General features: G+C 49.6%; 1 protein-coding gene across 6 annotated transcripts in view; it reads left to right on the forward strand.

Moving 5' to 3' along the window:
- phldb1b (pleckstrin homology-like domain, family B, member 1b) overlaps positions 1–13363 on the forward strand; it is a 111082-nt gene that overhangs the window by 76965 nt on the left and 20754 nt on the right. For 5 of the 6 annotated variants that reach the window (XM_005752324.1, XM_005752325.1, XM_005752327.1 and 2 more), the window contains 10 exons: positions 5511–5798; positions 6136–6282; positions 6410–6547; positions 7459–7587; positions 8693–8848; positions 9086–9196; positions 9276–9365; positions 10392–10523; positions 11761–11922; positions 12747–12881. In XM_005752324.1, the coding sequence (XP_005752381.1) occupies positions 5511–5798; positions 6136–6282; positions 6410–6547; positions 7459–7587; positions 8693–8848; positions 9086–9196; positions 9276–9365; positions 10392–10523; positions 11761–11922; positions 12747–12881 (1488 nt within the window). The remainder of the gene's footprint in view (positions 1–5510; positions 5799–6135; positions 6283–6409; positions 6548–7458; positions 7588–8692; positions 8849–9085; positions 9197–9275; positions 9366–10391; positions 10524–11760; positions 11923–12746; positions 12882–13363) is intronic. The other variant, XM_005752328.1, reaches the window with a different exon arrangement.

The following is a 13363-nucleotide window of genomic DNA, read 5'->3' on the forward strand; positions in this document are numbered from 1 at the left end:
ACGATGGGGGTCAGGGCTACAGGTCGCCAGTCGTTCAATGAGGAGATGGTGGAGGATTTGGGTACAGGGACGATGGTGGCCATTTTGAAGCAGGCTGGGACTACAGACAGAGAGAGGGAAAGGTTGAAGGTTGAAGTCTGCATCTACATGTGCTAGTTGGTGATAAATGACAGAGGAGATGCTGGAGTTAGACTCCTGTCAGGCTCACACCAAGCCTCGTTATTATTAGCACCAAAACATGTATACCTGTGCTGTCATACACAAACTGCAGCAGCATCTCCGGCTGCCTCCTCGGCTGTCAGAGCAGCCTGGCCTCTTGCTCTGAATCCTACCTGAGAGAACCCACAGGTGTCTTCCTGTAAGGTGGAAGGTGCAGCAGAGCCCTGTGCTGCTGTGTGCATCCTCCACGGTGCAGCTGTTTGGCTCCTACGTTAACTAAATCTCCTCCAGCCACACTGTTTGACTGCTGCACCCAGCAGCTTCTCGGGCGGGTATTGATATTTAATTTCTTAGGCGTAGCAAATTGTTTAAGTTGACAGAGCTGATGTAATGGGCTGCACGTGTTGCACACTCAGCGTTATCTCCATCCTGTAACAATCAAGCCGTAAGCCTGCTTTATGGTCTCAGCAGTGTTTAGAGAACGTGACTCGCATCTGGCCTTTGATGTTCTCCTCTCTATGCTGCAAGCGTTTGACGTGATAACTGGAACCTGGTCCTCACTTTAAGAAGTGGCCTCAGGCCTTGGACGCCCCTCAAAGAGGAGGCGTCGGCGGCTTAAATGCTAGCCACCCCCTCTACCAGCAACAGCCCTGTAGTTTGATTGGATGATGGGTGCCAGTGACTCCACACTGAGGACCACCAGTTTTATTAAACAGCTCTTCCTGTTTGTGCGTTCAGCAGGACAGAGAAACGAGCATAAAAAGAAATTGTCTGTTTGTTCCTCCTCTGGGAGCTGAAACCACGAGGCTGTGATGATGAATGGCGTTTGTTCTGTAGACCGTTACGGAGAAGGCGAGTGCGACGACTCGCCCACCCCGCCTGCAGATATATGTAGAGAATAAGGCTTTGTTGAACTTTCCCAGTTTACCCTGCAGAGCCTGTGCATGTGAGGCTTGTGTTTACGCCTGTGACGTAGGTTGAGCGTGGCCGTACGCTTTAAAAGTAACCGCTCTGATCAAAGGTACTCGGGCAGGGGAAGGCCCTCGGGGCGCTCGGGGGAGGAGGAGGGAGGAACATTAAAGGCTATGAGGATAAAACAGGAGACGGCGACTCTCCTGGGAGAGAGGGAGACGTGAGGAAGCCATGCCGACTGCTGGGAGGATGAGGATGGTACAGAGTAACAGTGAGGCTGTGGCTCTGTGCACATGTGGGAACAGCGTTGTTACTGCTCAGAGCAACACTGTTACAGGAGTTTCATTACTGAGGGAGGAGCTGGGGCCACATGGTAAACTAACACAGAGCTCTCACACAAACATGCTTCAGTGGGAGTAAACGCGTGGTGCCTCGCCAGAAGACATGAACTGCTTCCTGTTTGTTTCCTGTTTGCTTCCTCCTTCCTCTCACTGTTGCCTCAGATTACAGGACATCAGGCCGCCCACAGCACAGCGTCAGTGTTTCTGCCAGTGGGTTGTAACCCAGCTGACTGCCATGTTTGTTTCAGATCATCAAGCATGCACGTAGACCGGGATCAAACCACCAACCTCTCGATGACCTGTAGATGACCTGCTCTACCTCCTGAGCTACAGCCACGCCCACGTGCAGTTTTTAAATGGGGATTTCACTTATATGGGAAAAGGTTTCCCACACCTACCTGGCCTGTGTGGAGACGTAACGCCTCCTGTTAGTCCAGGACATGGTCCACTGTACAGTCACACAGTGGCTCTAATGCTTTGGTTTCTAAATGGAACAAATACGAGTGTTATTAGTGCTCGTGTCCGATTTGGAAACTGTTTGTTCCAAACTAGGCCAGCTGTTTCCTCCTGGTACCTGCTGGCTTCAACTTTACAGTAGCACTACACAGATCTCAGCGACGCGTGAGGTTCTTGTCTAAGAAATTTAGAGCGATAGTTAATCTGCAGTAATCCTGTAGACAACACACTCCCTGAAAAACCTTTGTTTTTGGTCGTTTGGCTTGAAACAGCCACATTACAAGGATAAACCAGCAGCACCGGCCTCAGAACGCTTTAATCCAGCTAATCCAGCCAGTAGGTGAGACCGAGAGGGTGGGTGCAGGCTGGAGACGTCCTTCACAGCCCCCGTGGTTGGAGTCTGGGTGACTTGACCCAGCACCAACACTCTCCTAAAAATCTCACGTGTGGGATTTAGACTGCATGCACACCCATCTGATGCTGCAGCTTTGGCACATTTAAGCAGATTATCAAAGCTGCAGTTTATGAATCAAAGGCGTGAATTTGCTGTGAAATGTGTCAAAATCTGTCATCATGAAAGGAAAGTTTGCCTCCTGCAGATGTTGGTTTATGTGACCAGTACAAGCTGTGTCTGTGATGGTCGTTGGTGGTGTCAGATTTGGGACTTTGTTTTGTGTGTCCTGGTGACGCAGCAGGGCACACAGGCAGGTTTAAGCATTCACTAAAATAGAAACGCTTAGATGTATAAAAAATCTATTTGAGGCTCGGCTCCATGGACTACGATCCTTTACCTGAGTCACAGGATGAAGGTTGACACGTGAATAACTTCACTGAGGTTCCCCGTGAGCCAGCATACACAGGACAGACGCTACGAAGCACAAATGTCTGAGAACACGTGAGACTAACAGTCAGCTGTGCAGCAGCAGAACTGTGACACGTACAGGCGAGGACCTGAGATGCCAGACTGATTCAGGAAAATCATCACAAAGCTGACATGTAAAATCAGGAGCTTCACCCACATGCACTCGTTAGTGTAGTTACTGTAACAGTGCAATGGCGTCATTGACTTTGAGACGTCAGGATCTGATTATAAATACCAAGCAGCTGACCTCTAATGACAGGAGCCCGACCCGGCTGCAAATACATGTTTAGCAGTACTCTGTGCTACAGCTAGCCTTTGTGGCTAGCCTCGTACTGTTCCCTTTATGTAGCGAGTGGGTTTTATTTCCTGTGAGTGTCATTGATGGATGTTTGTTTATAATGGTCTCCGTGGACGTTGTTGTGGAGGTCCTGCATCATCTCCAGCCCTGTCAGCGTGGAGGGGACCAGCGTGATGTTACGGCGTGATGTTACGGCGTGATGTTACGGCGTGCCGGAGACTCTTTAAGTCTGTGTTTCAGCCATGCTGTTGGCACTTGGTGTTTGTCTGATTTTGCTATGTGTCCATCATGAGAGCAAGTAAACCCTTTTCCCAACATCAGATTTGTAAAACCAGTTTCAGATTAATAGTGGGAGAAGTTCTTTTGCATTGATTAAACTTGGGACGTCCTTCTTAGTCATTTGCTGGTCCAGATGAAAAGCTCTCCATGTTGTAAATGTGCTGCTGTGACTGTGTCCGGCCGGGACATGAGTGTTGGACATGTAGGGCTCTAATTAACACACTGACCTGCTGTACCACCTCCGTCCTTCTCAGCCAGCTCAGAGACGCCTCACAGCTGCTAAAGATGTCTGCAGACAGACTTGGACACAAGTGGGCGACTTCTGTGAAACAAGCCCAGAAAAATGGGATTCACAGAAATCTGTCCACAGCTGATTGAGAGCATCTTAGGCCCAGTTTGAAGCTGATTTATGTGGAAGACTGTGTGACGCTGCTCCTCATCCAGGTTGGCTTGCAGTCAGACAGCTTATGAACCCCAAACAATCTAACCTTTGTGTAGATTCAAGCAGATGTTGAGTGGGAGGCCTGGTGTAGGTTTTGGTTTGAAGTTTTCTGGTGAACGTACAGCACTGCTGCACAGCCCAGAGGGGTCTCGTACTCCCACTCACTCAGTTACAAGCTAAGCTGGTCCCAGATTCCAGGTTAACACTAACGGGGGGCTGTAGCTCCTAATCGTGCAGATGCTCATACTGCAGCATGAGGGGGAAAGACGCACCAAAGCTCATTACTGTGGCTGAAACTGCTCGGCTTGCCGAGTGTTCCAGATCGGCTCTGAATGAGATCACAAGAACACAAAGTGTGTCACTGAGTTTCTGGTAAAAGATTGGTTGGAGATTTTGAAACACTGGTTGGTGTTTTGTTGCCGGCTGCCGCCCTCGTCTGCAGCAGAGGGCTTCCACAGCAGTAGATATTTGGGTGGGTGACCTGAGCCCACACAGTGACAGCTGACTGCCACAGAGAGGTTGTTTCAAGCAGTGCTAGCTGTTTACTGTAAGGCCAGGGAGCTCAAAAATAAAGTGGACTGCATTATGTACTGTGTTCATTTTAATATGTTACCACCCAGCCTGTGCTCACAGGCTGCAGCCACAGCAATGCCACCCACTGTGGACTTTCTCTTGTGACCTTTAGCATTGCGGTTGTTCCTTTCTAATCTTTGAATGGCGGTGGAGTGCTAACTTGTTAGCTGAGGTGGATCCATGGTGTTTGTGCACCACAGAGACTCATGGGACACATGAAGAGCTATAAAAAGACTTGACAGTTACACCACAGCGAGGCCTGCTCGGCTTATTTTAAAAACATCCTAAAATCCACAAAACACAACTGAGATGGTTAATGAGTGCAAGGCTACAACGCTAACTGGCACCAGTTTGTTCCAGGTTCCATGTACTGGTAGGTGAACCAGTCAGACCACAGGGCCGGTCTGGTGAGTTAGTCGGGCGACTCACAGATGATGACAATAGTTTTGTAGAATTTTCCGAGTTTTAGGACAAATTTCTTAACGGCTACCGACTGAAGGATAGTTTGTCTGTGCTTCACGTCTGTGAGCCAAGGATTCAATCTAAATGTATTCATATAGGATCAAATCACAACAGCAGTCAGCTCAAGCTGCTTAATGTTGGACCATAGAGATTCTACAGTAACAGGATCTGCAGAGAAAAACCAACAATCATATGACCCCCTATGAGCAGCACTTTGGCGACAGTGGGAAGGAAAAACTTCCTTTTAACAGGAAGAAACCTCCAGCAGAACCAGGCTCAGGGAGGGGCGGGGCCATCTGCTGTGATTGGTTGGGGTGAGAGAAGGAAGACAGGATAAAGACATGCTGTGGAAGAGAGACAGAGGTTAATAACAATAAAGTAATAGCACGGAGCTGTGTGTAAACACAGTGAAAAGGGGTGAGTGAAGACGAAGCAGTGCATCATGGGAGGCCCCAGCAGCTTAGCCTGTTGTAAAGAGGTCGAAGGTCAAAGTCAGCAGCAGTTCGTCTCAGTTGATTATAAAGACAACCAGCTGATTAATCAGTTATAAGAATAATATCAGTTGCACCTTTGCAGTCAGGAAGCGAGCAGCTGTTCAGAGTCTGGCTGCCGTGTGCATAAACACATCAGTGTGTCTGTCGTCACAGGTAAGCTGTTAGTCTGTTACCAGCCTGTTCTGTTTCCTGTGCAGCCTGATCTCATGTCCTCCTTGTGTGCTCGCCACAGGAGAGACAGCGACTAGAGACCATCTTAAACCTCTGTGCTGAGTACAACAAAGGAGAGGGCACCGGCCTGGATCCGCTGTGCTTGGGGAGGTCGGGATTCCCGGGATGTCTGGAGAACGTGCCGGGAGGGACGGCGTCTTCAAGCACGCTCCGCCTAGCACAGAGACAGAGGGAGAGCGACGAGGAGAACCTGAAGGAGGAGTGTAGTAGCACAGAGAGCACTCATCAGGAGGTGAGGACGTCTCCTGCTCCCAGCGCAGCGTCCACACTGCACAATGGAGACAGACAGGTCAGAGGGTTTCACATGCTGTCTCTGCATGCAGCTGCAAATGGTGCGCCTGCTGCATCAGGGTTTCATCCTCACATAGACTCCACTTAGCTTCTCTTTGTAATGTGAAGCAGTGCATCAGCTTTGGCATTGCTCGTGTTTTCCTGTTTGTGACTGGATTCCTGCGCTGGATGCTGCACGAGGCTAGTTTCTTCTGCTTGTGCCTTCAGTTAATTGCCTTCCTTTGTTCTCCATCTTTTATCAGATTTCCTAATGATTACATATTTGAATGAGCGTGGACAGCCTTCTGTGGCGGGATTGATGCTTTATGTTTTCACCCCTCTGTTTCTCTCTGAAGCACGAGGACTCCTCCAGCGCAGGCAGCGGCGGTCGTGCGGAGCTGGGCTACCTGGAGGAAGAGCGGGTCCGTGTCCTGGCTCGGATCGACGAGCTCAAAACCCGGCTCACAGAACTGGAGCAGCAACTCCAAGAGTCCAAACAGGAGGTAGAGCAGTGGATGATGCTGATGGGAATTGGTGACATCCAGCATCTTTTCATAACGTTTCTTCTAAGAACGATGCTCGTCTCAAAGCCCGCTGGACCCACTGTGTGTCGCTGTGCTGTCCTTCCAGGCTGAGATGGAGCGCGCCTTGCTGCAGGGCGAGAGGCAGGCAGAGCTCGACCAGATAGAGACCGAAGCAGATATCATCGCTCAGCTGCAGCACAAGCTGGACGAGCTGGAGAGCGCCATCCAGAGAGAGAAAGACAAGGTACATGAAGCCGTAATCAGGAGGCAGGGCGGACGAGCTGCAGGGTTTATTTCAGTTCACAGAGGTTAAACACACACAGACGCACTCACTGCCTGTGCTTTCAGTCTCCCCTCACTGGGTCATCACTGTCGGTGTTTCTGAGCATCCTTGATTACTGATAGACGTCGTAGAGGATCCATGCTGTGAGGGCTTAATAGAAGGCTTGTTTGCCTCATTCAGTGTCTGCTGTTGCATGTTTCTGCCTTAGGGTTGGTGCTCTCCACAGTCTCACTCAGCTGACTAACCGCCATCGTTAACCCTTGATCCTCCCTCTGCTTCCTCTGCACTCAGAGTGCGCTCTTTCTTCCCCCTCTGATGAAGCAGGCCGGTCTGTAGGTTTTGGTTCTGTAGTGCTCGGTTCTGCTCTGGGCCTTTAATAAGACGTTTGACCAGCAGAGGAGGGAATGTTCGAGCATGTTCTCGATCCTGCAGGTGGCATCTTTGTACTCACATACAGCATTTCACTACAAGGCAGGACGTGCAAAGAAGATACATTTAGTAACTTTGTCGTAGCTAGTTGTAAACTCTGTGTAGAGTCCTCGTGGACCTTTTTCCATGTGCTGCTGCTTCAGCACGGCCAATAACAGCAAGGCTAGTATTTATTGGAAGGGCAGCCAGTTCTCTGCTCAATCACTGCCAGATACATTGTGTGCAAACTTCTGTGCAGCTTATTGATGTTTGAAATATTAAAGTATTTCATATTAGCTGCTGTACCTGCTACTTCCTGTGGACTGCCTTAAAATCTGTGACTGTGTCTGTTGCTAACACCTTACAGCGTTTGATTTGCATGGCGTGGATTTTGAGCAGTGTTTCTGTCTTTCTCTCCTATCGTCCATCCATCCTGTGTGTGGGTGTGTGTCGTGTCTTTCTAGGAGAGGGCTAATGTTGAGGCCGAGCGCCGGGTTCTGCAGAGCCTCCAGGAGGGCTACGCTGAGCTGAAGAACCAGCTTCATAATTGTCCCGAGTCCCTGCGGGAACAGTTGCAGGAACAGCTCAAAAGGGTGGGTCGTCAGTTGATCAGAAGCTCCCATCCATCCTTCCAGCTCCCGACTGTAGTCCATCCCACCCACGACCTTCGCTATTATAGCACCAAATAGTTGGTTTTTCTTTTTAAAGTGGAGTTCATGGGTCTGACTCAGAGACGCATCCTGAGAGATCCAGATTGTTGACATATATTAAAGTAGAGCGTCTGTCTAACTCACGCTGAGGCCAAATCTCGGTAAACCGTCCGGGCGCGCATAATTTGGTCATTTTTGAATCACCGGGGAAAATATATTTCTGCTGGTATCGGTGCTGTAACACCACTCAGCTGCAGACGACGTGTCGCAGGAAAATAACGCTACCTGTTATTAAAAACACCAGCCAAGAAAAGCATGTTCCTCCCAATGTTTAGAATAAAACAACCACAAACCCTAACCAACACTTCGACAGTCCGAGTGCTGATGATTCCGTTTTAATGATAAAGTCTAACCGAGCTAAATATTTGCTAGTGTAGGTTCACTAAAGGTGGACCGTGGGCGCCCACACAGCTGTGGACGCCCAGTCTGTATAACACCAAAGGTTTTGCAGACTTCTAGTTGCAGCAGTGCTGCAGACAGGTGGTTTTTAGGTTTTCAGTAGCTTCCGTGGAAGTGTGCCACACTGGTTTCTGGACTTTTTGAAGCCTCAGTATTAAAGTTTTGGCGTGCGGTTCCTCCCAGGGATGCATTTAGCTCAAACACGGGTCATGTGATACAACCCTCCACTCCACTGCATGTGTGAATCTGATCTGCATCTCTTCTGTCATTCGTCATGGCTCACATAATGCTGCTCACTAATCAATTAACCTAGGCCCCGACCAGATTCCTGCTTCCTCCTTGTGGGAATGTCGCTGCGTCTTTTAGGATCGGGGAGCGTCCATCAGGATAAGTCTTTAGTGAGAACAGCAGGTTTGAGTGTTCATGTTGCACCAGCTCAGCCAGAAAAACCAACGTAGGTTTAAAAGTGCTCCCCAGGTGTGTGAGATCATTTCTGCTGTTAGCTAGCACTTTAGTGAGCATGGCTTTAAAAATACTACATTAATGTCTGAGTTTGTTTGTGAGATCATGATTGGTGTTGTGTGATTAGGATGGAGAGGCACTGGAAGCAGGAACTAAAAAGTTTGAGGACCTGGAGTTTCAGCAGCTGGAGAGAGAGAGCAGCCTGGAGGAAGAGCGAGAAACCATCAGCCAGCAGCTGCTCCAGGAGAGAGCCGAGTACCAGCACAGCGTGGCCAGGAGGAAGGTGAGGACACACCGTCCTGTTGGTGTCCTCTGTGAATGTGTCACACACACGATCACAGTCTGATTGTGTGAATCATTTCTTAAAAATGGATGATTGGCGTAAACTTGTTCCCAGAGAGGCTGACGTAAGAAAAATGCCTGTTTGCACTAGAGTGGTGGCACGCGTCATGTCACCTACGGGCAGGTGCACCACGCGTTAGCACAACCGCAGCACCGACTTTTGTGTCGTCTTGTGTAGGAGAAGGTGTCGGCTCTGGAGAACCAGGCCAACCAGCTCGGCCTGCAGGCAGCTCAGGAGTGTGAGCGGCTGGCTAAAGACCGAACGCTCACACTGCAGATGCTCCAGAAGGTACGCACGAACCACGTCGCACATCGAAATAACCCCAAAGTGTTGTTTTGGCTCCTAATGGCGTGGTTTGATTGTCCAGGAGAAGGAGAGGCTGTCGGCCCTTGAGAGGAGATACCACTTTCTGACTGGAGGAAAGAGCTTCCCCAAGTCCTCCACCGCCATGAGGGAGGTGAGACGCTTTGAGTTTATGCGTTCAGCTTCACTCTGTGTTCATGGCCTGAAAACACAAGGCTCACAGCTGATTGTGCAGTCCAGGTAGTTCTATCATGCTAACAGCACAGCTTATAATACGAGGGCAGCATAAGGACAACATGAAGTTCAGACAGTTGATGGAGAGCCGTCAACCTCATGTCGCTAGTCACTATTCTGCTTAGCAACAATGTGTCCATGTTAGCAGGGCAGCTAATGCTAGCCAGAAGAAACGGTTTCATCACGTCAGCCTCATCCTCGTATGTCGACGTGAAGAATACGAAGCAGTTTGAAATGACTTCTTTAAAAAGCCCAAAATGATTTCATATGAAGGCGACATGAGCAGAGAGCACAAACACGCTGAGGCTGCGTTACTCAGTGACAGACTCACACACTCTGCAGTTTGATAAACACACACACACGGCAGCAGCAGTGCTGCCACGTGTGTGTGTTTGTTCGATGACAGGCTTCGGTTAGTTAAAAACTGTCTTGTTATAGAATATTTGAAAAAAAGCTTCTGGTAAAAACTGCTAGTAACATTTCAGGGCGCTGGCAAGATGGACTTGTGGCCATCGACAATAGAAATGTGCGTAGAAAGGCTCGTCCTGTTATTGTTTGAACCATCCACAGTGAGTCTGAGCTTCAGAGACTCCAGGTCTCTTCTTCCCTCTGCATCTTGTCTCCTTAATGGCAAATAACTGTCCTTGGACTTTCTGTCATATTGTCGTCATCATTGTTTTATGTTATTGTTCTGTTTATTTTTATCCTGCTGCTAAACTAATTTCCCCTGTGGGACCATAAAGGAATAGAAACATTAATAGCAGTGCCTCCTTACAGAGGGGGCTTTGCAGTGTGGGGAGCCTGATGGTCACTAAACCCTTTAACTCTGTAACAGAGAGAAAGCCGCCGCCGCCGCCGCCGCCGCTGTTGTTTCTTCTTCTTTTAACGAAGCCCAGAAACGTTTCTGTAGAGATTAAAAGCTCTTACCTCTGGACTGTCGAAACAGGAAGCGCTCCATATCAGCGAGGCCCACCTGTCGTTGGAGGACTTCCGCTCCCAGCGCTCCCTGTGTCGAGCCTGTCCTTCCTACTTACACCCCTCCCCTCCCTGTCAGTTGTACCCCAGCAGCCCTACAGAGGTAACTGAACTGACCGTGCATGATGCCCTGCTGCCGTGTCGTGGTGACCCTCCAGCTGTAGTGTGCCGCTGCCCGGCCAGTTTGAACCTTTTTATTTTAGCACTGCATCACCTGTGCCGACGTGTGCCTGGTTCATTTATGTGGCGCCGATTCACGGCAGCAGCTGCGCTGTTGCTGTTGTGGCGTGTTTCTGTGCACCTTTCAATGTGACGTGAACGAGCCTGGTTTGCACAGCTGTCACAAAAACCGTGAAGGATTTGTGTACTGGCTCTGCGCCCGTGTGTCCGTGTGTGTGATTGTCCACGTGCTGTGTCTGAGCGGCACCGCGCGGCGCCGTCCTCGCCGCTTCTCATCCTGTCTGTTGTCGGCTGCGGCTCAGGAATACGTGAAGCCGTCGGACGTTTGTAAGATGTACGGCGGCAGCGGCGGCCACCGTGAAAAGCCCGGCTCGCACGCTCGTAGATGCCGTGCTGGCTGGCGCCTGTGAGGTACCATCACTTCCTGTCTTGACTCCAAGTTTATGCTCTCCTATCTGTCGCTCTCCCAGTTCCACGCTGCTCCCTCTGCTGCTCTGTCACAGTGAGGATGCTGCGCAGCTTCGGACTGAGACGTGCAACACAATCAAAACGTGGTTGTTGATGTAATCCTCACAGACTGAACGTAAGCTGTGCTGTTTCATGATGTCACGAGTGACACGTGTTGGACAGAAGCAACTGTTCACCCCAAAAATCTGAAGCAGTATTTATTAATGTGCAGTTTCTGTAACTGCTAATCAAAGATGAATAAAACTCCAGAACGAGGGCAGGATCGTTTAATTTGTAGCGTTAGCTTTGTAAATAATGTGGAACATCTTTATTACGTAACCAAAGGTAACAATTTATGTGAAAACATGATCAAGTCCATTTTAAATATGACTCCAAATGACAACCACGGCGCTTAAACGTGGAGACGGTGTGTCCGCTGAATCACCTGGATAAACCTGGATGTGCTGGGCTGTGTGCATCAGCCTCGCTCTGTCCGACTGTAGCACCTGGTTCTGTGCCGGAGCTGCTGAGCCGGGCTTTAACCCCGCCCACGTGTTGTGTGTTTCCACGAATGCTGTCGTCGTCAGTTTATGATGTGAAAACACAGACTGGAATGAGAACTGCTCCTCCTGCTTCTGCTGCATCTCCCTCCTGTTGCTCTCGCCCTGCTGACCTTCTCCTCTGTCTCCTCTTCTTTTCCTGTGTGTGTGAAGGATTATGTGACAGTGGGCCAGTTAAATCAGATGTATGGGATGCCAAAGGTGGAGTCGTCCCCTACCTCCCCACTTCGCCAGCCCCTGCAGCCCGGAGCAGTAGACCCCACCTTCTCCTGCCTCCCCTCTCCTCATGCCTCCTTCCCCCCTCTCTCATTAGAGGTGTGTGCTGTCTCTCCTCCTCCTGTGGGTTTGTGGCGTGTGACCCCAAAGTAATGGCTGCTTTATTACTTAAGAAATAATAATAGAAGTATAAAGTCGTGTCTAAGTACAAGCTTTGTCCTGATGTTAAGTGAGAAAAGTCTCACAGGGTTTCATTAACAAAAAATCACACATCTTTAGTGGTGTAGTGAAACGGGCTGGACCATCATGTTGTCGTTCTGTACCACACACCGCCCACGGCGCAGAAAGGAAACCACAAATCTGCAGCGTCCTGCGAGCAGCCTGGAACATGGACAGCTTCCTGCCCGTGTTTCCTGTCCGCAGCTCCTTTCAGTCTGTTTAGCCGAGCCTGAGCCTCTGTCTGTTGCGCTGCAGGTTTGCCTGAAGGCGTCATTAAAAGCTGCAGTGGGACAGCTCACTATGTTCATGTAAGCTATCGTATTTATAGCATGTGTGATTCATTTTTCGGAGCAACGAGCTGATCTGCTCGCTCCCACCTGGAGTGAAACGGGAGCGTAAGCGTCGTGTGTCGCTGCTGCGAACCCTCGGCAGTAACGGCAGCTCCGAGTCAGTTCAGGATGACGGTGCCCAGTGACAGCCGGGTTAGTGGGACGATTGCAGCAGGAGCATGGACCTAAACGCAGAACACAGGTTTTTCATCGGGAGGCTAAAAGACAACGTGCCGCGGTGGCTGCAGTCTGTTTCTATTTTAACAGCTTTCAGCGTGTAGGATGCAAACTTTTCTGTCCTGTTCCTACGTCTTTGATGGCTTTCTAACTTCTCATTTTCCCTTCGTCCCTCCTGTTCTCTCTCTGCTGCTTCAGTCTGAAGGCTGCAGGCCTCACCTGTCCAAGCTAGACTTAGAGCAGTGGTACCAGGAGCTGACGGCTGGCTCCAGCCACCTCTGCCCTCCCTCTTTGCCAGCCAGATGTTTGTCGGGCCGCAGGCCTGTGCTGCAGGTACAAGCTTTTTCCTTCCTCCTCGCGCTGCTGCACTCACTGCTGTGCTCTTTCTGTCTGCTGTAACACAACTGCAGTGTGCGTCACCTGATGCTAACCACTGCCTTCAACGAGTAGAAGGACATAGCTGCGTAAGCTAAAAGGATTCTGAAATTTAAAGGAGATGATGGATCAGTAAAAAGAGTTTAAACACGAGCGTTAAATATGTGAAGCATCCAAAACCTCATTAAAATGAAGACGGACAGGAAAGATCAGAAAGTGCAGAAAAATATAAACAGGCTCCTCCTCCTGCTCCTCTTCTTCCTCCTCCTCCTCAGGTGTCAGCTGGTCAGGATATTTAAGGTGGACATTCAAGGTGGAAAGAACTTGGTTAGTGCTGGTTAATTCAATTCAATTCAATTCAATTTTATTTATATAGCGCCAAATCACAACATAAGTCGCCTCAAGGCGCTTCATAGATACAGAGAAAAAAACCCAACAAT

The sequence above is a fragment of the Pundamilia nyererei genome, unplaced genomic scaffold (assembly GCF_000239375.1).
Source record: "Pundamilia nyererei isolate P.nyererei 1_Seehausen unplaced genomic scaffold, PunNye1.0 scaffold00353, whole genome shotgun sequence".
Classification (NCBI taxonomy): Eukaryota; Metazoa; Chordata; class Actinopteri; order Cichliformes; family Cichlidae; genus Pundamilia; species Pundamilia nyererei.